At 42.8% G+C, this 27,391-nt stretch overlaps 1 protein-coding gene across 1 annotated transcript in view; it reads left to right on the top strand.

The window, feature by feature from the left end:
- LOC144671374 (regulator of microtubule dynamics protein 3-like) overlaps positions 1-27,391 on the top strand; it is a 57,504-nt gene that overhangs the window by 11,123 nt on the left and 18,990 nt on the right. The window contains exons 3-6 of the mRNA XM_078533247.1: positions 2,290-2,539; positions 10,351-10,453; positions 12,043-12,103; positions 13,235-13,307. Of these exons, the coding sequence (XP_078389373.1) occupies positions 2,290-2,539; positions 10,351-10,453; positions 12,043-12,103; positions 13,235-13,307 (487 nt within the window). The remainder of the gene's footprint in view (positions 1-2,289; positions 2,540-10,350; positions 10,454-12,042; positions 12,104-13,234; positions 13,308-27,391) is intronic.

Genomic DNA, 27,391 nt, shown 5'->3' with positions numbered 1-27,391 from the left:
TCTAATCAAACCTGGATCTGTGTTATCTGTTGTTCAGTTCCCTACCAGATAGTATTCTTACCAGCTGAGCTGTGGGGAAATCTGTAAATGGAATTTTAAGATGCAAATGCTGCCCCATTGGTTCTGGACCTGTGTTTATGAATTGCAAAACTCAAAATCAGAATTATTCGTACAAAGTAGGATTTGGAGAGGGTGCGGAGGAGATTTACTAGAATAGTTCCAGGGATGAGGGATCATAGTTACTTGGATAGACTGGAGAAGCAAGAAGCTGGGGTTGTTCTCCTTCGAGCAGAGAAGGCTAAGAGGAGATTTGATAGAGGTGTTTAAAATCATGAAGGGTTTAGATATAGTAAATAAGGAGAAACTGTTTCTAATGGCTGAAGGGTTGATAACTAGAGGGCACAGATTCAAGGCGGAAGAACCAGAAGCAATATAAGGAAAAACCTTTTATTGCAAAGAGTGGTTAGGATTTGGAATGGTTTGCTTGATCCATTCAGACAAAAATGTTCTATAATGTGAGCAGTGATATTTATAAATTGAAATGTTCACAGTATCATACTCAGCCCATATCTTGTATTCTGCAACAACTTCAACTGATTTTTTCCATTTAAACTGAACCGATTCTCCACCAGCCAAATCTACGCCAGACTTCTGCAGGGTGGTGGATACGGATTCAATAGTCACCTTCAAAAGGGAAATGGATAAATAATTGAAGGAGAAAAAATTACAGGGATAGGAAGAGAGCATCGGGGAGTGGGACTAACTGACTTGCTCTTTGAAAAAACTAGTACTAACTCGATGGACTGATTAGCCTGATTCTTTCAGGCAAAAAAGGACCCCATATACTAAACACATTTTGACAATAATTAAGTCACTGCCCTTATATTTTGTCAAGTTAAATTCATTACTTTTCACAAATGATAGTGTTTTCATGAACTGTTTTTCAGTTTGCATCATAATCTTTGGAACAATTTTCCCTTTAGGATCTTGTTGAGGAAAACGTATGTTCAATGTAGCACATACTTACAAATTAGTATAGTCAATGTTTTTAAGTGGACAGATAAACTATAAAGGAATGTAAGTCTAGAAATTACAATTTGCATTATTAAGCTACGAAATTCCTCCATCCACTATTTTATTTAAAGAATGAGACCGCTTATAGAAAGGACATGCTAAGATTTAATGAATGAGACAATTACAATCAAAGAACACTCAGAATATGATTAAGTTAATACTGGTGATGCCAACCCATGAATTAATTACTACTTTGTTGGTCATTTGTATGATATAAGTCACCTTCCACAGATCTTCATAATACATTATGAACATATATAAAATGTTTTCCTTTATTTCAGTCTTGACAAATGAATGGCAGCATTCTAGGGTAAGTGGGTTGCCAGGAAATGAAATCTATCAGTAATGGAGAGTGATCCTTGTGTAGTAGCATAGGTTGGAACTTCTCCGAAGAAGTTTAACTGAAATGAAAAACTTTGTATAAGGGAAATATGAAATAAAACCAGGAAATACACAACTGGTCAATTAGCATCTATAAAGGGAAAAGATAGACGATTAATTTTTTGGATGTGTAATCCTTCAATCAGAATTAGATGAAGGACACCCCCCCCCACCAGAACATTTGTAGTTTCCCTTTTCTCCTTACGCAGCAGGTCAGTCAGCCCAAATTTATTCATTAGGTTATACTTCCTCTCCATGCTTTTCCGTCCAAAGTGCATTACTTCACCCTTCTCTGCATTGTGTCTATCGAGTATCTTCCCATTTCATCAGCCTGTATACATTCTCCTGTAGTCTGCTATGACCCACAGACTTCAAAATTGTGCTCTCTCTACCCAACTCCAGGTCATTTATATATAACAAAAGCAACAGTTCTAATATCAATTCCTGGAAGACCCCTCTGCGTGCTTCTTTCTAATCAGAAAAACTTTTCTGAGCTCAGCTCATGTTTGTAGGCAGAACCCAAGGGGGTTATTGTCTGATCACCTCAGTCAGTTTTGAAATATAATTATCATTCTCAAGTTTCCCAGCTAAATATGTTCATTCTTATTGTCCAGATTTTTGATCACATTTTTGTATCAGCATTTCCCATTAAATATTTCTGTCAGCTGTTGCAACATAGTGAAGTGTTTAGCTTCTAAGTGGCTCTGTGGACCAAGTTGCTAAAGTCTCCCTCGCAACTCCATTGCCGCCTCATATATGAAAAAAACTTACATTCATCACTTACCTTTAGGCAACACCACTGAAATTTGTAAGATATTGTACATTTATTTCTAGTTCTACCACAGCACGTACTGACACTGAGGTGGAGAAGGATGAAGAACAGAAGAGCAATTTGGTGCAGGTTCTCGATTTCTCCCCTGCTCTGAAACCAGAACCAGAGACTGGGGCTGTGCAATGCTTGATATCGCCAGAAGTAGATCAGAGTGAAATGAGTGCCCTGCTGGAAGAAGTAGACAGGTTACATAGTGGAAGCAAAGAGGAACAAGAACAAGGATTTAAAGTCCTTTTAGACAATAAAAATAAGGTAAACTTAGTCCAAAATTTTGTTACACAACTATTACTGAAACAAACTAGCCTTGCAATAATGTAGAAAACTTGCAAGAATCAGTGTGCTGGATCAAATTTCTTTAGAATTCATAATTTTGGCCCTAAGTCTTGTAATTCAGTTGTACAGTAGCATAGTGGTTATGTTACTAAAGTAGTAATCCAGAAGTCTGCACCAATGTTTTGAAAACATTAGTTCAAATCCGACTGTGGAAGTTGGAGAATTACAATTAAATAAATCTGAAATAAAAAGCTGGTATCAGTAATGGTAACCATGAAACCACTGGGTTATTGTAAAAACCCATCTGGTTCACTAATGTCCCCTAAAGAAGAAAATCTGTTCTTATCTGGTCTGGCCTTCTGAAATTTCCTAGCAGGCCACTCAGTTATATTCAGAAAGGTGACTCACTACTATCTTCTCAAGGGCAATTAGGAGTTGGTAATAAATGCTGGCCTTGCCACCCATGCCCACATCCTGTGAATGCATTTTAAAAAATCAAAGCAGCATTTAATAAATATCCATTAATGGAAGATTACAACACGAATCAACTTGCAAAATAATTGCTTAAGAAATGTGTTTTCAACAGTTGTTTATTTTCCAACTTCAAAATTTTAATTTCTCTCTGTCTGACACTTCCTTCCCTGACGACCTCACCACCTCACCTGGCCAACACAGACTCTAAATCTGTACTACTGTAGTTGGTCACATAAGAACATAAAGTTCTTAATGTCTTCTCAAGTGGTCAAGACATGGAAAATTACTATAGCCCTGTCAACATCAGCTTCATCCTCTGAATAATAACTGTAAATTAACACCCTAACAATCTGTGAAAAGAACTTCTTTAAAATTGATTCTTTGCATTGCTACAAAATGCCTTTTAACCACATCACTAAGTTCATGTCAGGACAAAGCCACATATTACTCCCATTGAACCTTGGTAGTTTTGTTAATTCAGAGCAGATCAAATAAGCCACTTTTAAAGGAGTTCTTAGGAAAATGACTCTAAATTTAACTGGGGTTTAAACAGATTATAAAGTAGAGTCACATAGATTGCAAGCATGCTCTGGTGTAAGAAGACACGCATTACAAAAGTTTAAAAAGTTATTAAAGAACATTCTGTGTTACATTCTTCTTCAGTGTGAACGTACCAATCAGGGATTGGTGAAACAATAATGTGTGTTCTTTATTTGAAGATAAGACTATATACAGATAATGTTCACTAGGAAGTTAAGTATAGTACATCTAACTTCTACCCTGCAGCTTGCATACTGCCTGCAAGTCATGGTCCTCTCTCAAGGTGGTAAACAGTAGTTTAAGATTTGCCCCCTTAAAGGTGTATGCACATCATTTCACAACATTGTGCATGTTCAAAAGTTCTTCAGAAATCCATAAAAACAACAATAACTTGTATTTATGTAGTGTCTTTAACATAATAAAACATCCCAAGGCACTTCACAGGAGTGTTAGGAAGCAAAATTGGACATCCAGCCACATAAGGCAATATTAGGGCAGATGGCCAAAAGCTTGGCCAATAAGGTAAGCTTTTAAGGAACTTCTTAAAGGAGGAAAGAGAAGTAGAGAGGCGGGGCATTTGGGGAGGGAATTTTGGAGCTTAGGTTCCAGGGAAGTGAAGGCACAACCACCAATGGTGGAGAAATTAAAACCAGGGATGCTCAAGATACCAGAATTAGATTAATGCTAATATCTTGGAGGGTTGTGGTTTGGAGGAGATTACTGAAACGGGCAGGGATGAAGTCACGGAGGGATTTGAAAACAAGGATGAAAATTTTAAAACCGAGTCCTTGTTTGACTGGGAGCTAATTTAGGTCAGCGAGCACAGGGTTGATGGGTCCATGTGATTTGCTGAAAATAAGGACACAGCAACAGAGTTTTAAATAACCTCAAATTTACAAAGGGTGGAATTTGGGAGGCTGGACAGAATTTAATTGGAAAATTTAGCCTAGAGGTGACAGAGGCATAGATGAGAGATTTAGAAGCAGATGAGCTGAGGCAGGGGCAGATCAGGGCAATGTTGCAAGAGTGGAAATAGGTAATCTCTGATGGTGTGAAGCAGCTGATTTAGTTGGGCCTAGGACACGGCTCTGAGGAATTTCTGCCGTGATGTGCTTGAGCTGAGGTTGATTGGCCTTCCCACAACCACAACCAGTTTCCTTTGTACGAACTATGTCGCCAACCAGTGGAGAGTTTTCCCCTTGTTTCTCATTAACTTCAATTTTTCTAACGCTCTTTGGTGCCGTACTCAGTCAAATGCTCACTCGCACCTCGCCTCTTGTGTTCAGCTCTTTTGCCCATGTTTGGACCAAAGCTGTATTGAGATCAGGAGCCAAGAGGCCCTGGCAGAACCCAAACTAAGCAACAGTGAGAAGGTTATTGCTGTGTATGTGCTGGTTGATAGCACTGTGAAGATGACTTCTACCACTTTGCTGATAATCGAGAGTAGATTGATGGAGCAGAAATTGACCGGATTGGATTTGTCCTTATTGTGGACAAAACATTCCTGCCCACCTCACCCGCCTACCTACTTACCCACCTCACCCACCTACCCCCTACCCACTTACCCACCTACTCCTACCCGCCAACCCATCTACCCCATCCTCTTACATGCCCACCTACCCCCTATACACTTACCCACCTACTTATCTCATCCACCTGCCCGCTTATCCACCACACCCACCTACCCCTTATCCACTTTCACACCCACCTACCCCCTACCCACTTACTCACCTATCCACCATACCCACCTCCCCCTTATCCACTTACACACCCACCTACTCACCTCACCCACCTACCCCTACCCACTACACTAATCTACCCCATCCACTTACACGCCCACCTACCCCTACCCACTTTCCCACCTACTCACCTCATCCACCTACCCACCTTTCCCACCAGTCCCCTACCCACTTACCTACCTCATCCACCAGCCCACTTACTCACTCACCTGTTCACTCATTCATTTGCTAACTTTCACACTAAGCATTTAAATTTACCATATAGTAGGTAGTCCTGTAAATAGGGGATGTGGCTTGTCTTCCCCTGACCCTGCTATGATCCGATGGAGTTCTCCGAGAGATGCTACACTCCACATTTCCAGGACAGCTGGGTTCGGAAAACTTCGGTAGAAATGTGGTGCAGCGTAGGGTTGGGCAAATTTCTGGAGGCAGCGAGAACGATTGCTGCTCCTTGGGGAATCCGGGCCATTATTTTAACAAAAAACATCATGGTGCTCTGAATGAGCCCGTTGAGTGGTATAGTTACGCTATGATTATGAATTAAACTTTTAGTCAGAGGAACAGGTTTTGTGGCCTGCGACCATTATTGTTTCTAATATAGCTGAGAGGATAAATTATTCTGAACGTGCTATTAGCTATTTTTTATCATGAGATTCAATAGCTTAAAAAGTTGTCTTAATTCTACACATCTCAAGTTAAAATTTGTTTTAAAGATGACTTTAATGACAAAATTAAAATAAATCAATCAATACATAGCCAATTGTCTCTCTAATGGAGAGAGAGCCTGTGGTCCTTTGTGGACTATGATTAATTATTTACTTTGCTGGCAAAATTTTTGTTAAAGAAAACATGATATTTCCAAGTTAGACCTAGGTTGTTTTCAATTTTTTTCTATTGATGCATGATATTAGCACCTATTTTGTTCATTATGCATGCACATTGTGCATTCAACCAGAGACACTTGTCATTTTGCCAAGTATTTGGTATAGAAATGTCAAATTTGTGTCATGCAGTTCCCAATTGTTTTTATTTTAGGCAAATACTTTTTAAAAGGCTCTTCAGGTAAAAAAAAGGCTGGCAACCCTTGCCTTAGAAGAGATTTACTATAATGGTACCAGGAATGAGGGAGAAACTGGGGTCGTTCTCTGAGAACAGAGAAGGTTAAGAGGACATTTGTTAAAGTATTCAAAATAATCAAGGATGTCGTTGGAGTTGTTCCGCTGGCAGAGAAATCGATAACCAAAGGGCACAGATTTAAGATGATTGACAAAGGAACCCGAGGTGACATGAGGAAACTTTTTTTTAGTTAATGCACTATCTGAAAGGATGGTGGGGACAGATGTGATAATAACTTTTAAAAGGGAATTGGAAACATAATTGAAGAAGAAAAAAACTAGAGGGCTGGGGGTAAGACCAGGGGTGAAACTAATTGAATAGCTCTACCAAGGAGCCAGCACAGACATGACGAGCCAAATGACCTCCTCCTGGACTTCCTTCTGTGCTGCATCATTTTGTGCTTCTGTGAGTCACACAGAACAAAGGATCTCAGGTTTGATATCTTGCCGGTGCTGAGTCAACTGATCCTAGCTGCTGTGGAATAGAGGCTCTACAGTCAATCTTAGCACTCCCAGATTAGAGAGGGGAAACCTATCCAAAGTTTCACTCCTGATTGTTATCCGGTAGACCCCCACATCGCCACCCCCCCCTTCCCCTCACTACTTTGCAGTCCAATAGCCTGTTGAAATGCACAGTCTACTTACGTCAGATAACTGAAGACAGTGAATTGTAGCCAGCAATAAAAAAACACCCAAAAATGTAGGACGGAAGGAAAAAGAGAGAAATTATCCGCTATGTTGTATTTCACCTCATCTCTTCTGAAACTTTTCTCAAAAAACATCCAAGTTTGGTGCCACTATTTCTTCTTGTGCCAGTGCCAATGTGTTCTGTTAGTGAATGATATTGGATTTGAACTGAAGGTTCATTAGGATAAAAATTTGCTAGAAATGGAACAGATCAGTCAGTATCTGAAAGAGGGGGAAAGGGCTTAATTTAGGTGGGGCCCATTCACCCAATCCAGCCTAATGTTAGCCTGTCATTTAGTTTCAGATGCTGGCTGCCCTCTTGTGCACGCCAGCATTTTCTGTTCTTACTTGAGACTTATAGCAGTTGTTTAAAACTTGGTTAATGGTTTTACACTGCTAAAAACAAGCAACCATATTGTTTATGAACTTTCTAATGTATTTAGCTGAGACTCTGAAGAATTATGAAAAAATGTTTCTTGGTGGCCTGGGGTTTAAGAACTATATTTTAGGGGAGATGATGACATAGTGATAATGTCACTGGATGAGCAATCCAGAGACCAAGGCTAATGTTCTGGGCGCAGATTCAAATCAGGAATTAAAAGCTAGTCTCAGCCATGAATCTATCATCTATTAACGTAAAAACCTATCTGGTTCACTAATGGCCATTAGGGAAGGAAATCTGCCATCCTTACCTGATCTGACCTACGTGTGACTCCAGACCCACAGCAATGTGGTTGACTCTTATCTGCCCTCTGAAATGGCCCAGCAAGCCACTCAGTTCAAGGGCAATTAGGGATGGCCAACAATTGCTGGTCTTGCCAGTGACACCCACATTTCATGAAAGAATTTTTAAAAACACATGAAGACGGCCTATAACTCTCATGATTACATGGGGAAAGATTCTCAACCATAATTGTGTGTGTTATGACATTTAAGTATGTCGGGCAGGTCAAAAGGGAAACAAGATAGCTAAGACCCAACAAAAACTGGAAGATTTCACATTCTAATCATGATCCCATTTCAGTCCAGTGTGGGTCCAGTTCTGAGTCCAAAGTATTCAAAATCATGCGGGGTATGGACAGAGTAGATAGGGAGAAACTGTTCCCATTCGTGAAAGGATTGAGAACGAGGGGACACAGATTTAAAGTAATTGGCAAAAGAACCAAAAGTGAAATGAGAAATAACTTCCTCACACAGCGAGTAGTTAAGATCTCGAATGCACTGCCTGGGAATGTTGTGGAGGCAGATTCAATCAAATCATTCAAAAGGGAATTAGACGGTTATCTGAAAAAGAAAAATGTGCAGTTATGGGGAAAAGGCAGGAGAATGGCACTAAGTGAAATGCTCATTCAGAGACTTTTGCAGACGAATGGGTCGAATGGCCTCCTATGATGTAACATTTCTGTGATTTTGTGAAGTATCAGCCTATAGAAGTACTAAATTGTGAATGTACTGCACATGATTGATATAGAAGTGGCTTTAATACTGAAAGATTAACAGTCAAAATGTCATTGCTGCAGTCTTATTGAGAAAGAATTTACAGTTCATTATTTTGTAGAAATTTCTTAGCCAGGATATCTATAGCTATAATAATTTAACTGTCACATTTAGATGTCAAATTTTGTTACCATTGCAAAACAACTTTAAAGAGAAAGGAAACCAGCCACTTGCTGTGGTTTTTCTGAACTTGGGCAGTTACCAGAGTTTTACAATCAGCTGCCAATGTCCAAAGAAATAATCACATTCTAATTGATCTCAGGATGCACTCATGGTTTATTCTCTAGGTGACCCAAGAATGTGCTTATTTACAATAAGCTGACAGTGTGTTCCTGAAGGGAACATTATTATGCACATTATGCATAACCTGATATAAAACCCAAAATTAGGTTGACATTTCATTGCAGCACTGAGGGAGTGTCTTTTAGATGAGATGTTAAATCAAAGCCCCATCTGCCCTCTCAAGCTGAACAAATTGGGTCCGTTTTCTCTGGACTTTAGAATGAAAGGTGATCTCATTGAAATGTACAAGATTCTAAAGGGGTTTGATAGGGTAGAAAGATAGGGTTGAAAGATTATTTCCTCTGGTCAAGGAACCTAAAATGTTGGGGCGTGGTCTCAGGATAAGAGGCTGATCATTTAGGACTGGGATGAGGAGAAATTACTTTACTCAAAGGGTTGTGAATCTTTGGAATTCTCTACCCCAGAGGGTTGTGAATGCTTCACCATTGAATAAATTTAAGGCTTGGATAGACAGATTTTTGGTCTCTCAGGGAATCAAGGGATATGGGGAGTGGGCAAGAAAGTGGAGTTGAAGCCCAAGATCAGCCATGATTGTATTGAATGGTGGAACAGGCTTGATGGGGCAAGTGGCCTACTCCTGCTGCAATTTCTTGTATTCTTGTGTTCTTGTGTATGTAAAAGATCCATGATCCATCATCAGCCCCACTGGCCTGGACACCATCCACAAGCCAAATAATCAGCTCCCAAAGCAGATCCTCTTTTCACAACTTAGGGATAGTACCTGATCTCGGGGAGGACAGCAAAAACATTTTAAGAACACTCTGAAGGCCTCATTGAAAAGGAGACAAATTAACATCAGTGCATGGGAGGAACTTGCCACCCACAGTGCTATTTGGCAGTATCCCATCCAACAAACTACAACACAGCCAGAAACTGACGGCATAAACTCTGTTGCAGAGAAGCAATAAAAGCCGAAGGAGAGAAAGCAGAACCCCGGCTCGAGAGAGCCCCCCCATCCCCAGGGCTACTTTCGTCTTCTCTGCCCAAAGACCTGTGGCTTCAGAATTGGCCTGCTGAGACACCTCAAGACACACAAATCATGAAGCCTGGCAGACGTCATCCCCGTTTCGAGGGACTGTTGGCGACAACAATATAAAAGACCCCATGGCACAATTACAAAGAAGAGTAGGGGCGTTCTGCCTGGTGTCCTGCCCAATATTTATCTCTTAATTAACATCACTTAAAAAAATCAGGTTATCAAGTCATTGTCATATTACTGTTTGTAGGTTTTTGCTGTATGCACATTGTATACTTCAAAAACTTAACTTGGTTGTAATGAGGTTGAAGAGGTGTCCTGAGATTGTGAAGGAACAGTATAAATACAAGTCCTTGTTCTTTCTTTAAGTTGTAATTTTTAAATATATCAACAAAGTTAGCCTCACCAAGCCGTTATCTCATTGTATAGCACTTCTATTAACTATCCTATGATTTACAGTATGGTAAAAGAAAAGAGTTCTGTTGGCGGATGATTCGTGCCTACAGCGACATGACTCAGCTGACAGAAGATAAAGAAACACAGAAATGCTATGCTTTGGCTGGTAAGAAATTTATTATTGAAACTCTAAAATTTAACAGTGTCCTCCCTAATTCTGGTCTCTTGAGCATCCCTGATTTTGATCACTCCACCCTTGGTGCCATGCCTTCAGTTGCCTATACCTTGAGCTCTGGAATTCCCTCCATAAACCTCTCTACCTCTCTATCTCTCTTTCTTTCTTTAAGACACTCCTTAAAACTAAACTTTTGGCCATCTGCACTAATATTGTTTCATGTGGCTTGGGGTCAAGTTTTGCTTTATGACACTCCTATGAAGTTCTTCAGGACATTTTATTATGTTAAAGACACTATATACATACAATATTTTGTACTTTCCCTTTCACATTTTTTGTCTTTCCCCCCAGAGGCTTTGTCTTTCCCCCAAAGGTTTCATCTTTCCCCTGGAGGTTTTGTCTTTTCCTCTGAGGATTCATCTCTTCCCCCAGAGGTTTTGGTTTTTCCCCGGAGGTTTCATCTTTCTCCCGAGGTTTTGTCTTTCTGCTGGAGGTTTTATCTTTCCCCTGGAGGTTTTGTCTTTCCCCCGGAGAATTTGTCTTTTCCCCTGGAGACTTTATCTTTCTCCTGAAGGTTTCATTTTTTCCCCAGAAGCTTTGTCTTTCCCCCAGAGGTTTCATCTTTCACCCGGAGAGTTCATCTTTCCCCTAGAGGTTCTGTCTTTTACCCTAGAGATTTCGTCTTTTCTCCCTCAGAGTTCTGCACTTTCCCCTTTGAGGTTCTGACTTTTCCCCTTTGAGGTTCCATCTTTTCTCCCTCAAGGTTATGTCTTTCCCCCTCAAGTGTCTTTCTTGCCTTTCCCTAGGTGCTGATGTCGGCTGGGGTCTAATTTCGCAGATAGCAGCAGGATCCAGGGACCTTGCCCAAGTGGCCATTCCTTCTGTGTGAGTCTTACAGTAGCCGTGCAAGGCATCACAATCAAGTCCAATCTTGTCCTCACCTGACTTGCATGTTTACACTCTTTCAACAGAGAACACTGGATCATGATCAGAAGCAGCAGCCCCAATAATCATCGTACTCTATAGCCCAGTGGCACTGCCTCCAGTTGTAGCACAAGTGCTTTTATCCTTGCTGAGTTTACTCAATAGCATAAAGCACGAATCAAACTGCAGTTCTTCTTGGTATATATGGCTCAGTTCTATTCTGGGCAGCATCCTTATCCACTTGTTCTTCATTGAAATGATCCTTGAGTTTGAGCATGAAAATGTAAAGTTGTCTCCTTAACCAGTGAGTGCTGATTTTATTTTGCCATTGTGCAACCCAGTTAGATTCAGATCATAAACAGATAGCTTGAAAGAGTGTTTGTAAGCTCACATAAGAAGCTAAACGCTGTTTTATATAACTGCTTAAAATTATACTTAATTCAGTATGCTGTTATAATTTGGCACTGCAATATTCAGAAATTAACAGTCGTACAAAGGACAGGAAAATCTGTGGAATGCATCAAGATTGTTTTCTAAATGATTGCCAGACTTCTTTTTAAAATCATAATCATTAGCTCTGAGCGATCTGATAATTTTATATTGTATCCCTAAGCTCTTGTGTGATTTTTCATTCCACTTTCCCCCTTTCTTCACAGGAAAAGATGAAGCAACTGCCAGTCTGCAAGACCATGGGGACAGTATAGAATGCCAAATATGGTATGGAGTTCTTCCTTCCTTTCTCGTCCCAAGTTAACCTAGAGGGTCAGTAAAACAACTACAAAGGGGCTTTCTGGAGAAATGTACGCCCTGGGATTTTTTTTTTCTGTTATGTGAAATAAGAGAACAACCCAGTGAGGTTGGGTCAGAAAATGGGTGGTAAACTGTGGAAGCAATAGCAATAGCTAGTTAGTTGTAGCAAAGTTGTAAAACACACTGGCCCACATTTTTCTGCCAAAATAACAGCAAATCTAATGGCGCGTACCTTTATTAGTAAATCGTCTAGCCACTTGTAGCGAGAGAAAGGTCCCCTGTGAATTGCTTCAGGTTGCAGGACGATTATCCCCGCACCATCATGATCCTTGTAAAATGGCAGCTCACTGTCAGCCTTCTCATTAGTTTCAAAATACTGCTGTGTTTGCACTTAATTGCCAATGAAAGTTGATGCAGGAAGCTATAGCTGGCACTTAACATTATAATAACCTTTTTAATTATGAGATTTATGTTCCTGCAATGCCACTTAACCTGTCCTTCCCAGAAAAGGAATAATTTAAACAGTGGAGTCTCATTCCTACACATATTAAATTGTTAGAGAGTTTTAAAATTTAATTTTTAAAAAACTTAAGTTTTTCTCTCCCTCAATCCAACCTTTCTTTCTCTCGCTTTCTCTTTATGGACCTAATTTGGCTTGAATTCACCCACTTTTCTTCTCTGCCATTCCTCTGCTTTTTTAAAATCCTTAAATGTCTTAGACTGTTCACTAAGGTCCCACCTTCACCATGATGTTATCAGCTCACTCTGGGTGTGCCTCCACCACGTGGACTGCAGCAGTTCAAGAAGGTGGCTCACCACCACCTTCTCTCAAGGGCATTTAGGGATGGGCAATAAAAGTGTTGGCCTAACCAGCAATGCCAGTGTCCCCCCAGCTTCTTGCCAGGCGAAAAATCTGAGCTGAAGGGTGGGGGGAGAATTCTGATCGGTCCTTTATGATTTCCATATAATTAGAAAACAGAAGAAATCTTCATGCATGCAATGATGTCTCTGCCTCACCAAAGTTATTAATTGTAATCAGATGTTCATTTAAACAGTGGGGGATTTTAATATTTGATATGATTTTTTTCCATAATAAAGGCTTGCCGTGATGTGTCGCCATCTGCAGGACCAAGGCATTGAGGATAGGTGTGAAGACAATAACAATCTCAAGGTCAGGAAAATTATTAATTGAAGTGCCTTGAATGTACAACCTAGGCTGGGACACCTGTGCAGTATTGAGGGAATGCTCTATTATTGGACTTGCTGTCCTTCAGGTGAAAGATCAAACCAAGACCTCTCTAATCTGTTCTAATGGACATTAAAGATCCCACAGTACCATAGGAAGAAAATAGTGTTCTCATCAATTCTCCTTTCTTAACCAACCCCAACAAAAACAGATAAAATCATCATTCATTTTGTTGGTGTTTGTGGAATCTTGCCACATACAAAACGGTGGCCACATAGACACATTAACAAGTCAGGTCCCTTCAAATATGTGAAACACTTTGCGATATTGCTGGTGCTAAATAAATGCAAGTCATTTTTTCTTTCAACTGGAATTTGTATCTTCTGAATTATCTACCAAGCGTTTAATTTCCTCTTTGCAATTTTAGCACAAAGTTTAAAACATTCATATCGTTTAGTGCATCAAGAACAGCCCAGACTCAGGCTGTTGCAGATTTTGGTGTATTTCCTAGGGCCATAAATTGACAGCAGCGGAGCTCAATTGAATAATAGTGCAACTGCAGGATAATGTACAGTTCTAATGCAAGTTGTAATGTAATTATTATCAACACACATGTAAAACATCTGAGAAATGTCACTGAAAATTCCAACACAAAGAATCGCCATGTTTGATTTATGGTTTTAGAGATGTACTAATTTAGCAAACAGAATTTCACACTCCCAGTACCTTTTCTTTCCTTCCCTTCCCATCCTGAAGGCATTGATGGGGTACAGTTGCACAGGCTCCAGCTCTACCATTCAACGGCATCTCACCCAAGTGAACCTAAAAAGCGTGTTGACAGATTGTCAGCAGAGTTTTTTATTAATATTCATTCATGGGGCGTGTGGACTGTTGTTAATGGAAATAATTACCCCATTAAATGTGACATTTGGGAAACCATCGCTGGCACCCCTGAATCTTCCCGATATATGGTTGCCACAGTTGTACTTCCATGAACCTCAATTTTGTTAAACAGCCTTTTATGTGGTATTTTGTCAAATGTTTCCTTAAAATTCATGTAGAACACATCCATTGCATTCCCTTCATCAACCTTCTTTGTTACTTCGTCAAAAAATTCAATTTGGTTAGCCAAGCACAATCTGGATTTTACAAATCCATGCTACCCCTCCTTAATTAACTCAAACCTCTTCATGTGTCTGCAGTATAAAGGGTTAACAGATGACATATGCTAATGTATGGCATAGATGATGATGTACCACTGACACTAGTTATTCATGTGTTCAACTCAAGAGAGCAAGGTTCGAATCATGCCTAAGAGCTATGTGCCTACTCTGTAACATGTTTAGAAGTAGTACTAATAAACAAGCGTTAAACAGATATCACAATATGTCTACAGTCTGTCTAAGAACCAAGTCCCATGCCTAGAGTCCAATACAGGAGGACCCAATATCAGAGCAATGGAGAAATCAGTGACATTGGTGTTATCGAAGGAACTACAGAGTGAAGAAACCTTTGAAAGTGGCTCTAAGAAATTTTGGCGGTAGGAGGCGGCACACTGGAGAGTGTTAACAATCACCCTAGCTAGTGAGCAATCCCTGCCCTTGCCCCACCTCTTTGACTGACTCGAGGGCCCCCGTAGAGGCCAACAGTGGGAGTTATGGAAACTCCATTTTCTCTGGTACTGAGCAGTGTCAGGTCTTCACATAAGAGCCAAAGCTCCAAGTTTGTTCCTTTCTTTATGCAGTAGGTCTGGTATCAGATGATGTTCTCTTAAGGCATAGTTGTGAGTGTTCAGGATGAGAAATTTTCCGACTTTCTGCAGACCAAAGATGATCTTGCATTGGATCAAGCGGTCCAGAATGTGAGACAGGCTGAGCTTAGACCATTTATTCGGGCTATAATTCGTGGGACCTTCGAGGCTTCATATGACTCCGTAGATTGGGTAGACCCACAGGCAGCGGCCTCACCCATACAAAAGCCTGCCAAATCAACCAAAAAGGTGGGAAACTCCAAACCGGCAGCCATTTTTAGATGCTCACATTGTGGCGCGAAAACCCAACATAGGTGACAAGACTGCCCAGCAGGAGGTGTGGAATGCTTCCTGTGTGGCAGAACTGGATATTTCAAGCATTTCTGCAAATCCAGCAATTCTAATCAAAGTCGCAGAACAGCAAGTATTTATGAAACACATTATTTCCAAGAAACGGAAAGTCCAGAAAACGATGACCTCACAGAGTTCCTAAGAGAAGTAAATGGTCTTGATATAGACTACTAGTCAGTTACAGTCCAAGTTCAAGGTTTCAGTACTTCTTTTAAAATTGATACTGGAGCGTGTCAGGAAGATATAATAATTCTCATAATGTTATTGGAATTTATTGTAAAGTAGTGGTATCTGTGTCTTTGTGGGTATGTGTGAGACTTAACTGGATTAAAGGCAGCTCTGAAGGCTTTGATGTGGTAGAAGACGAGCTAGGTTTGAAATGTTAAGTAGGTAAACATAGGTGTCAAGGAAACATTTTTGCATTTTTAAATAAACCAGACTAGATTGTTTTCAAAGGAGGGGTGAAATGTGTCACATAACCAGATGAAGTTCAGAAACAGTGTGTTTATTTTTCCCAAAGATTACAAGTAAAACTTAGTGCTATGAGAGATTTTTATTATCAGAAAGGTAAAGTCCGAAGATATAGTAAAATAATGGGAATTTGCATTCAAAGGGGAAAATATGTAAAAAGGAGCGAAGGCTGTGTGTAAGGGTAGGCATTTTAAGATCTAACAAGTCTGAAAATCCTTCAGCATCTATGCCTCAAACTGCTGTCTTCAAAGAACTGAAGTTAAGAATTTGACTGGTTCAGGGTATTGTGTGTCACCCTGCCTGGGTCTTTTAAAATGTGTCTTACTGTTGCCTTAATGAAAGTGCAACTGGGAGTCGGATTCAGTAGGGGATTTACAAGTTATTATGGTAGTAATTTGTAGACATGTATGTGCTTAAAACTATTTCTCTTATTAATAAATGTTTAATCTAGTTTTGTAAAAAAAACCTGTAAGACTTGGTGGTCTTATTACTACTGAATTCAAGGCATCTTGAAATTTATACAAATTTGCAAAACAAGTTGTGGCAGTTGTTTCAAGTTTCCCTTTGGGATTTGAACAATCAGCATTTACCATCGGCTGTGCCATAATAGAGCAGCTGTTAACATATTAGTAGGTGACCTCAACTGGCTTCAGTCGATGACCCTTTATCCATCAGACATCAGGTTACAAGGTCTAGGAGGCATAGACATTCCAATCAAAGGCAGGAGTTTTGCACCTCTTAGCTGCAAGGGGCGATAGATCATTGTTTCTCTCTATGTTCTTCACAATCAATGTACATTCTTGTTGAGTGGTGATATTGGCATACTTCTAGGAACCTTAGAAAAAAAGATGATGCCCAATGACAGCTTTTCACACTGTATCGTCCCAAACCTGCCGCATTAATTATGCATTCCCGGGAAACACTCCGTTTCCATGGCGGGCAGGCTCTCATTCGCCAGCCACGTCATCACCTCACTGCTTCAGCATACTGGGCACCATATTTAAAGTCCAGCCACGTGCACACCTCTCAGTGCTTCCAGCCCCCGACTGCTGCAAAGAAGACATAGCCCTGAAAGGCGAAAAGACTGCAGTTCCCAGGTTCAATGACGTGTCCCTCAAACGCCTTTTGGACACACGAGAGGCTCGCCATGATGTCCTCTACCCCCGCTCTGGCCACAGAATGGCAGCAACCTCACTAATCTGACTTGGGAGGCGGTAGCAGCAGTAGTCAGCACCAATGCCCTTCAGAGGAGGACAGCCACCCCGTGCCACTACAGGATGAATGGCCTCATCTGTTCCGCCAAGGTAATTCACTCTTCTTATCACTCTCAACTCACACACTCACAAACCCATCACACACCCACAGGGATCTCACACCTCAAGGACAACACCACTAACTCTCACACACACCCTCACATCTTCATCAGGCTCATAGCCTCTCGCGCTCGCGTTTACATCCTGTCCATGGCTCCCCTCACCACACAAACATTCCACGCAGTGCCATGTGTCCTGTTCACACTCTCATCTTCAGTTTTCATGCAGGGGAAGCTGGCTCACATCAGCAGGAAGTGATCACAGAGCAGGGGTGGAGTGGCCCACATTAAGTCCCTCACTCACTTTGAGGAGTGTGCTATCGCACTGATTGGTGAGGATATGCACATTGCCTGCGGTGACAGTGAGGTCAGCAGCGAACACCCTCATAAGGATCCTGCAGCACATTATCCCTCTTTCAACGCAAATTTGATTTCTCCCTCTTCTGTTTTTGACTCTGCTGCCATGCACTAATTATCTCTACTTTGGTTCACAGGGAGCTCTGCCAAGCAACCGACACCCTCAGCCAGCCAGTCCCTCAGCTCCATCCACGTCCTCACCTCCAGCCAAGAGGACACCTCTTACATTGAAGAGCTGAAAATAAGCAGCCTGGAAGACCTACCACAGTGCTTATCCACACCCTGCACCAGCACAGAAACGCACACCTCGATGGAACCTAGATCTAGAGCAGGCTCAGGTTCACAATCCGTGTGGTCACCGCACAGACACATGTCCTCAGCAGGAGGAGGCAGGTTTGTGCAAGCTCCCTGGCACTCAGAGAACTGCTGGGGATCAGGTATCTGAGAGGTCGGAGTCAGATGACAAACCTCTAGATTTGGCATTCCAACTCGTCCTGGAGAGTCAGCAGAAGGCGTGGGAACATCACACAGAGTTGTTGGAAGCCCTCAGCAGAGTGGCACACGAGTCGGAAGAGTGCGTCCACCTGCTCTCTGATGAAGTGGTGCCCACATGTGCATGTATGGAGGTCTTCATGGGGAGGATGGCGGACGCCATGGAGACCCTGATCCAGCAGAACGTGGAGATGTGTGCAGACCTGCCCTCCATCGCAGGAGCCATGGTGAGTTCCTGCAGTGGCAATGAGAGAGAGAAACAGGGCACCTCGATGTCCCTCCAGGTGCTCCTTCCCCTCAAGGAGTCAGGTCGGGGCCCCCGGGCACCCAAAGGGAGGAGGAGCAGCAGCTGGACACCCCTGGGACATCCACTGAGGAATATCAGAGGTTTGTCCTCTCCCTCTGAGTCCCGTTTGCCTGTGAGCCTCTCAACCTCGTCCTCTGTCACCACTGAGGGAGCAGCTGGCCAACGCGTGAGTCTGGAGGGAGAAGTGTGTGTGTGGCAGGGCCTTTCGGAGCCTCGTGCAAGCACTGTCCCACGCACGCGGATGCTTCACGTATCATACTCACCTCAATATCCTGAGCATTTTGAATGCTGCCTGCTGGGGTTCGCTTTCAGTTGACCATCTGAGCTGACCTGCATCTCCGCCCACCCAATGATCACACTCCATGCAGCACCTGATCTCTCCCACCGCGACTGTGGTTTCACTTTCGATTTGGACAGCATGGTCTTGATTCGGTTTTTTGTGCGGTCCCTCGTCTTTTCCCCTCCCCCAGTCACCCATTTCCTTTCTCCCATCACAGTTGACCCCCCCGGCATCATCTTCCACCTCCCCTCCATGACCTACCAGCCACAACCCTTTTCTTTCGGGAATGTCCAGGTAAACGTGCACGTTCCCTTTCTTCCTGAAAATTCCACCCCATCCACGTTCACCTCCCCAACCTCCTCCTTCCCACCCCCAGGGTCCTTGTCTGCCTCCGATTCCCCACCAACCACCCTCACTCTGCCCTTGGTCATTCTCACCATCCCTTCATACCACACCCACCCGCAGTTTGCTCCCAGGAGGCAGTCATGCACCCATCAGACCCCTCCCTTGCACATTCACCTGAACATCCCCCCCCCGCCCCCCCCCCCCCCACCCCCACCAGACCCCTTCCCTCTGCAGAACCTTCTCTCTTCCCTGGACCCATTCCCCCGGAACCCCTTTCACCCTCTGGACCCCTTCCCCCCCCCCCGAATCCCCTTCGTCCTGGAACCCCTTCACCAACACCCACCGCCCCCACCCCTTAGCCCTCCCATCCCCCGGACTCCCCCCTCCACTTAGACCCTCGCCCTTCCTGACTCCCTCAGACACCCTTACTTCTTCTGCCACCCTTAGTGCTCTCCCCCTCCCGACTCCTTCCTCGACCCTTACTTCTTCCTCCACCCTTACTCCCTCCCCTCTCCACATTCCTTCCTCCCCCTGGATTCCCTCCCCTCTCCGCACTCCTTCCTCCCTCTGGACTCCCTCCCCTCTCCACACTCCTTCCCTACTCCGAACTCCTTCCCTTACACCTACATCCCCAGTTGCCATCTTCTCCCCGCTACCCCCTCCCCCCAAGCTCCCCCTCCAACCTCAGCCCCCTGACACCTTTATTTCCCCCCCTCCAAACCTCAACACACGACACCTTCATTCCCCTCTTCCCAACCTCACCCCTCGACACATCTTCCTTTCCCAGTCGATCCTAGTCCTTCCTCTCCTACCCCCTCGACCATCATCCATTGTAAGCATCAATGGTGACTTTCCAACTTCCATGAGCTGCTTTGCAGCAGAGCCATGTCCATGAGAATCCACCCAGCCTGCCATGGACATTTCTCCAGGATCCCGTTGCTGTCGGGCTCCAGCATCTTCTGATCGTCCTATGTCCCGTGATATGAGCAAGGCCCTAGTGGTAAGTCCTGACTTCTGCACATCATAATTGTCAAGACATATTCTGCACTGGCGTGTTTTCCAGTCGACGTGGGTGGACGATCCGGCAGGGGGTTAAATGAGTTGGCAGGCTGGCCTTATAATGATATGTCCATGTATTACAATGAGGTTCCCAACATCTGATCGTGGGGAACGCGGCCCGCCATCGACAGGCTGAGCAGACGCTCGCAAACTGGTTTCACGATGTCGTGAAACCGATTTTTGGCCTTCTCACCATTTTGTCTGCTCATGCCACCGAACATGCCCAACGCCAGTGGGCACAGAAAATCCTGGCCACTGTCTTTCATGCATCAAGCTTCAACCTTTTATTTAGAATAATGTGGAAATTCCAGCTTCAGAAGCTGAGGAAGTTTATACACTCAGCAGTAAGCTACTTTCTTACACAGCAACAACATCCACTAGACCCAGGGCAGACAAGAAGGTTATGAATCTCTCAGTCCTTCATGAAGTAAGGCCAGAGGTGGAGGATACAGAAGGCACTGCAGCAGATGGTGACCACCCAATGAAGACCCAATGAAGACCTGCTGGACCTGAAATGGCTCTTCCTAGAGAGTGATGAGGAAGAATTCCTTGTAGTACTGAGTGATCTCTTGGAGGATGAAGTCCTAGAGAATGATTCATCTTTCCCATTGATAGAAGCACCTTATAAAGTCTCTGTTGTCTTTTTCAAGGAATCAAATGTGATTTTAGTGGCTGAACAGCATTCAGATCTTAGTTCCATTGAATCTACCAACGTATTGCCTACTTTATCCCCTGTTCGTGAAGAGTCTTCCACAGAGAATGCTTTGCCTGAGTCCAAGTTAGAGTTCTTGGATGATCACACTGCTCAAGACCTTTTCAGGGTGAAAGTCAATTGTCACCCATACTTCAGTCCCAGCTGAAAGTCTTCTCTTCAGAGCTGGAGTCAGAATCTTTAGCATTTCTGAAGTTGCAGAATCCTGTACAGCAATTTGTCCCAGAGTTGATTGTCTACAGGAAATTTCTTTCATTACAGAAGACGAGGCTGTCTTGTCTCCATATTCTGAGCAGTTCTTCCCATTGTCCATAATGCAGCAACCTTGTGCAGAATGAAGTGTGGCTCTCTTACCACTGCCTACAAAAAGTAGATGATCCTCCCGGAAAATCATTGGGAAATCATCTCTCCTTTTCCTGACAGTCTTACAGGAAGTTGGTCATTTTTTCCCTCATCATCTAAATTAATTGAAATCTCAGATCTTCAATGCCTTTTGAGTCTTTGATACAGCAGTTTATGATAGTCTTACCAGGAGTTGAAGATCATTCTTCTTCTGAAGCTTCTGCCCCGAGTCCTCCAAGGGAGCAACAAATTCCTCAGAGTATCCTGTGTTCTTCTCTTCCGGTCCCAAAAGGTCCAAAGGTCAGTTCTGTTCAGTCTTCTCTTTTGGATCAGTCTTTTGTAGTAAAGTCTTCATTGTCCTCGCAGTTCAGTCATCTTGAGACCTACACTCAGCTTCCCAGTTATGCTGACAGCAATGCTGATAAAGTGTCCTATTCTGCAGATGATGATGTCCTACCAAATGTAGAAGAAAACCCTTATGTCTCCAAGCCATCTTCCCTAAGGGCTGAGAATACTGTGGGAGATTGAATCCCCCAGAACTGTAACTTGGGAGGGGAAGAGTAGGAGTTGGAGTTGAATCGAGTCTGCAGTTGTGAAAAAGGGAGTTACAGAAATGTAATGTAAATAGTTGAAGACATAGTTTGATGTTGTTAAAAAGTAGGATAGCATACTTGGGGTGAGGTGTAGTATAAAGGCTTAACTGATGGGATATGCTAATGTATGATATAAATCATGATGTACCACTGACACTAGTCAGTCAAGTGTTAGTCCCTCTCTCAAGTGAGAGAGGTTGGAATCATACCTAAGAGCTACGTGCCGACTCTATAACCTGTTTAGTAGTAATAATAAACAAGTGTTAAGCAGATACCAGTGTGTGTTTACAGTCTGACTAAGAACCAAGTCCCACACCTAGAGACCAAGTCAGAAGGACTCGATCTCAGAACAGTGTCTATCAGTACTTAATATTGCATTTGTTTTCACCATTGCCCCATGGCGCTGATCGTAAACCTGAGGAGATTTGTGTACTACACTTGAGATATTTTTCCTACTCAGCTAGGTTAGTACAGAACATTGCATGATATACTTATCCCTTATGTTAACTCTACCCACATGCACAACACTGCATTTATCTGTATCAAAAGACATCTACTGGATTTGGGCCCATTCCCTCAAAGTATTCCAAACTAATGAGAGTTTTGATTTCTTGTCCAAAGTCCTGACTCTCACATAAATTTTTGTATCATCTACAAATATGCACACAGTTCCTTACAACACCTTCATTCAGATCATTATTAAAAGCTGCGAAGAGCGATGGCTCTAACCCAACAGGATTTCACCGGTAAAATTAGTTTCCATGCAGATCCACTACCTGCTTCCTACGAGAATTGTGCCAATTACTTTCAAAATCCAAGATCTGCCAACTAATCCCACAGGACTCCATCTTAAAATGTAGCTTATTGTGTGACAACTTTGTTCAAAGCCGTTTGAAAATTCAAGGATACCATAACAACTGGACTATCTTCATCCATCAACATGTAATTCCGCAAATAATTCAGCCAGATTCATGAGACATGACCTGGAGTATTGAGGGAAAAAGAGACATGTTGAAGCTTTTTGTCTTGCACTCACCAGGACTCTTGCAAGAATACCAATACAAGGGGAAAACAACAATTTATACCATATGAATGGGGTACCTATTCACCAATGTTCCACAAGAAGCCATGGGTATTTGCACTGCAGCACTATATCATGGCAATCTAGATCCGCCACCATTGCATGAATCAGTATTCATTGAATTTCTGAACTTGGCAACTCGCACAGTTGAGTTCAGTTTTAATGACACCATGTATGCCCAAATAGATGGTGTTGCCAAGGGATACCCTCTAGGTCCAGCTCTCATAACATCTTTGTTGGGTTCCATGAGAAACATGTCTTTGATAGAATGACACCTAACCTCCTACCCTTCGCATATTTCCGATATGTGGATGGTACGTTCGCTATATTTAAATTTCCCGACATGTCTTAATGGGCTCCATCCTGCGCTCAAATTCACCTTTCAAATGGAGCAGTCAAATGAACTCCCCTTCCTTGACATACTAGTTGAAAAATCTGCCAGGAGGTTCTCTGCCATGGTCTACCGCAAGCCTGCCTTCACTGGTCAATATACACGTTGGGATTCTTACAATTCCACACGCTTTAAGATTGGTCTTATTGGCAACCTTGTAAATAGGGTGTGAGCCATTTGCTCACCATGCAAGCTTGATGCTGAAATAGGCGCATCAAAGGCATCCTGCAGACTAATGGCTACCCTGATCAGATCATTTCGCGCTGTATATCACACAAACTCATGAACGGGTCTAAGGCCATCAGTTCCTGCCCCGAAAAGTGCCCAGCCTACCTCAGATTACCCTGGATGGTCAAAGTATGTCAAAAATTTGAACGATAGGTGAAGCTAGTTGTTTCATGCAGCTACTATGCAGTAGCAACATGAGTGGTATTCGCCAATTACAGGATGCTGCCATCAAGCCAAAAAGATGTTCTGCAATCAGAAATGAGCAATGTGGTGTATGAATTTCAGTGCCTGTGTGATGCTATGTATGTAGACCTTACGTTTTTTAATTCACTTATGGGATGTGGGCATCGCTGGCTAGGCCAGCATTTATTCCCCGTCCCTAATTGCCCTTGAGAAGGTGTGGTAAGCTGCCACCTTGAAGCGCTGCAGTCCATGTGCTGTAGGTACACCCACAGTGTTGTTAGGGAGAGCGTTCCAGGATTTTGACCCAGCGATAGTGAAAGAACAGTGATATATTTCCAAGTCAGGATGGCGAGTGGCTTGGAGGGTAACTTCCAGGTGGTGGTGTTCCCATGTATCTGCTGCTATTGTCCTTCTAGATGGTAGCGGTTGAGGGTTAGGAAGATGCTGTCTAAGGAGTCTTGGTGAGTTCCTGCAGTGCATCTTGCAAATGGTACACACTGCTGCCATTGTGCGTCGGTGGTGGAGGGAGTGAATGTTTGTGGATGGGGTGCCAATCAAGCGGGTTGCTTTGTCCTGGATGGTGTTGAGCTTCTTGAGTGTTGTTGGAGCTGCACTCATCCCAGGCAAGGGGAGAGTATTCCATTGCACTCCTGACCTGTGCCTTGTAGGTGGTGGACAGGCGTCAGGGAGTTAGGAGGTGAGTTGCTCAATGCAGGGTTCCTAGTCTCTGATCTGCTCTTGTAGCCACAGTATTTATATGGCTAGTCCAGTTCAGTTTCTGGTCAATGGTAACCCCAAGGATGTTGATAGTTTGCAACGGGCAAGGTACAGACCATACCCGACCAATTCATGCTTGCAAACACAGTGTCCAACATTAGATGTGATCCTGCGATTGGACAACATTTGCTAAATAATCCTCAGTGTGCTAAGAATTACACTGACAACCAATTTAATATTGTCAGTAAGGCTCACAGTGTGGCGCATTTGCGTGTACTGGAAGCTATATATATATTAATACACTGGGCCCTGTTCTTTGCAGATAGAAAGAACATGTACACACATTGCACCTGTTTCAGCTAAACAAAATAAGTGACAGCCATTCGCTGACTCATTCCTGAGGGCAATGCCTTGATGGATCAGGGTCAAGCTGCTTGGTTTAAATTTCAAACAATGCTTGGAAGTTAACTATCAGTCGCTATCACTGGTGCATTATCCATGGTAATGCCTCTACCACTCAGAGTCCACTTGCCAACCAATCAGCACTCTCTTCTCATACAGTATAAATTGTTGTTTTTCCCTTATATTGGTATTCTTGCAAAGTGTCCTGATGAGTGCAAGACGAAAAGCTCTAGCATGTCCCTTTTTTCAGCAATACCCAAGTTCTGTACTGCCAAAAGACAACACCTTATTTTCACTTTGGCAGTCTTTAATCACCCCACTGTCCTTGTTCTCCAAAAAAGTATTTTTAACACCCCTTCTAACACTTCCACACGACTGAAGTCAAGCTAAAGTAATTTCCCAGTTCTAACTTCTTACCCTTTTTGACCATTGTCGTGATATGTCTCTCTCTCTTTCTCTCCCCAGTCAATGGGAGCACTCCCTGATCCTAATGAGCTGTTAAATTATATATCCAAGTGGTTTACTGAGAATAGTTGTCAGGACCTGGAGCCCTTTCTGATTTGAGACCCCTTATTGTACCTGGATTAGACATGCATCCACTTTAACACCTCATAATTAAGAGTCAGCTATACACAGAATTATTGGTAACTGAGCATTGCGTACTGGGTTAAAGATTTCCTGTAAAAATTTATACAGATTAATAACACAAAAATCTCTTCAAGGTGTAAATCTTGTTTAATCTATACAGGCATTAATGAACTCTGTGCACTAAAGGCACAAACATTAAGCATAGCTGGACATGCATCGCCAGCCTTATTTTTAAGTACTGGTTATGTCTCAGCTCCATGAGACCTAGGGCTGGAATTTCGCCAGCGAGGTGAGAAATTCGCCTTGGTAAATCTCCCAATTCAGCAGACTCATCTCCATGGAAACGACCCCGCACACACGATTTTCACTCTAGAGAGGTAGAGGCATGATAGAATTGTGCCTGCCGTCTCCAGAGGCAGCTCAGAGCTGGCCACGGAGATGGGCAAGCACCAAGGCAGGCTGTTCTCTGAGATTCAGGCCAGTTTTATAAAAGACTGTTAGGCCCTTTAGCCCTCATCCTCACTTTCCCATGCCCCCTCATACTCCCATGCCACCTCCATGCCTCCTCATACCCGCTTGCCCTCTTTTCCCCATGTCACCTCTATAACCAGTACCTGCTATGGGTAGACCTCAGGAGCCATGTGGAGATGAAAAAAGTAAGTTTCTAACAGTCTAAGGGCTGTCACTCATACATACTTGATGCAGAAAAAAGCTCTCATTCATGAAACACATTCAAAGATTTTAATCTCCCAAGTGCTCAATTTGTATTCACCAACCGTGTCAAAGACAGCTAATCCTGTAGTAGCCTCCTTAAACTATCAATCAAAATGTGAACTCAGTCCCCCTTCCCCCTTCCCTTGCTGACATAAGTGGTTTTGTAGCTTTTGAAACTCAGCCAAGCATTTATGGGTTCGGCTGTAATAACAGCCCTTGGGAAATGTCAACAATGAAGCCTATTGAAACTGCAGCAATAACGGCTAATGGTATTTTCCTAAGCTACACCAAATAGCCTGTCAGTCAATGCACTCCAGCAACAGGTGTCTGTTTTTTTTACATAAACAGCTTTTTAAACATTTTTTTACAGGGCTGGGGATTTAAATAACTTAAGATAAAGATGGTTATACAGACCTTATCTGCCCTTCGCAAGCTTTTACGCCTACTCCATAAATTTGTTACTCCCACACTGTGGGTTAAAGCCCACGGAACAGTCAAAATGGGGTATGTTTGAACACAGCACTAATTTCAAATGGCCCTGCTGAGTTTGGGTTTCCCGCCTGTGTGTCCCTTTCCCCAGCCAGCAAAAATGGGATCTGCTGGAAATAGGAGTGAGACCTCAGTATCCAGGGTCCCACCCACCATTTTTAAAGGTCTCTGGAATAAGCCTGACTCTGCAAAAATCTGTGTCAAATTACTAGGACTATTCCAAGCACAGAATTGCCCCAATGGCCTGCTCAACTCTTTCTAAGTGGTTGCAACTCCATTGTGCATTGAATCTCTGAACTATAGTTCATATAAGAGGGCATAAGGCCTTCATTTGTCTACTGGTAAAAATTGATAGCCTGAATCAGTTTAAAGTCAAAGGACAGTTGCTAATAAGACTTTCTGCAAAGTATGCAGTCGGTTTCTGGTCTGTCTCTTGCTGTGAAGAGGCAGAGAGTATGGCACAGTCTTTTGGTTTGGGGAATCTTGGACACTCTTCAGATAAATGTCAAAAATACAGCAAAATATTACTAGTGGTGAACTGGCTTTCATCAGTGGTCAGTGGTGGTTGGAGGTTAAAGATTTGTATCTCGTCCACAAAATGCGAGGAAAAGCATTTAAAAGATTTTGATATAAGCCCAGGGTTGTTATAGCACCCCATTAAAAGATTTCTCAAAAGTAACACCTTCTTCTCATCACCTGTTGAGAATTTTAAGGAAAAGCTAACAACTGAAGTGGGAATGATTAGTAGTATTATTGGGCAAATTGAAGACTATCACAATTCAGAGAGTGAATGGGAAACGTCACTTAACCTAAACTTGTAGATTTTGGAAATAAGAGGACTGTGTTTTCCACGGAACAGAACCTTGTATGATATCCATCATCTGCTCAAACACCCCTCTATTTGT

The sequence above is a fragment of the Cetorhinus maximus genome, chromosome 32 (genome assembly GCF_964194155.1).
Source record: "Cetorhinus maximus chromosome 32, sCetMax3.hap1.1, whole genome shotgun sequence".
Classification (NCBI taxonomy): Eukaryota; Metazoa; Chordata; class Chondrichthyes; order Lamniformes; family Cetorhinidae; genus Cetorhinus; species Cetorhinus maximus.
The sequence above is the reverse complement of the archived record's forward strand: the minus strand, read 5'-3'. Positions and strand labels throughout refer to the sequence as shown.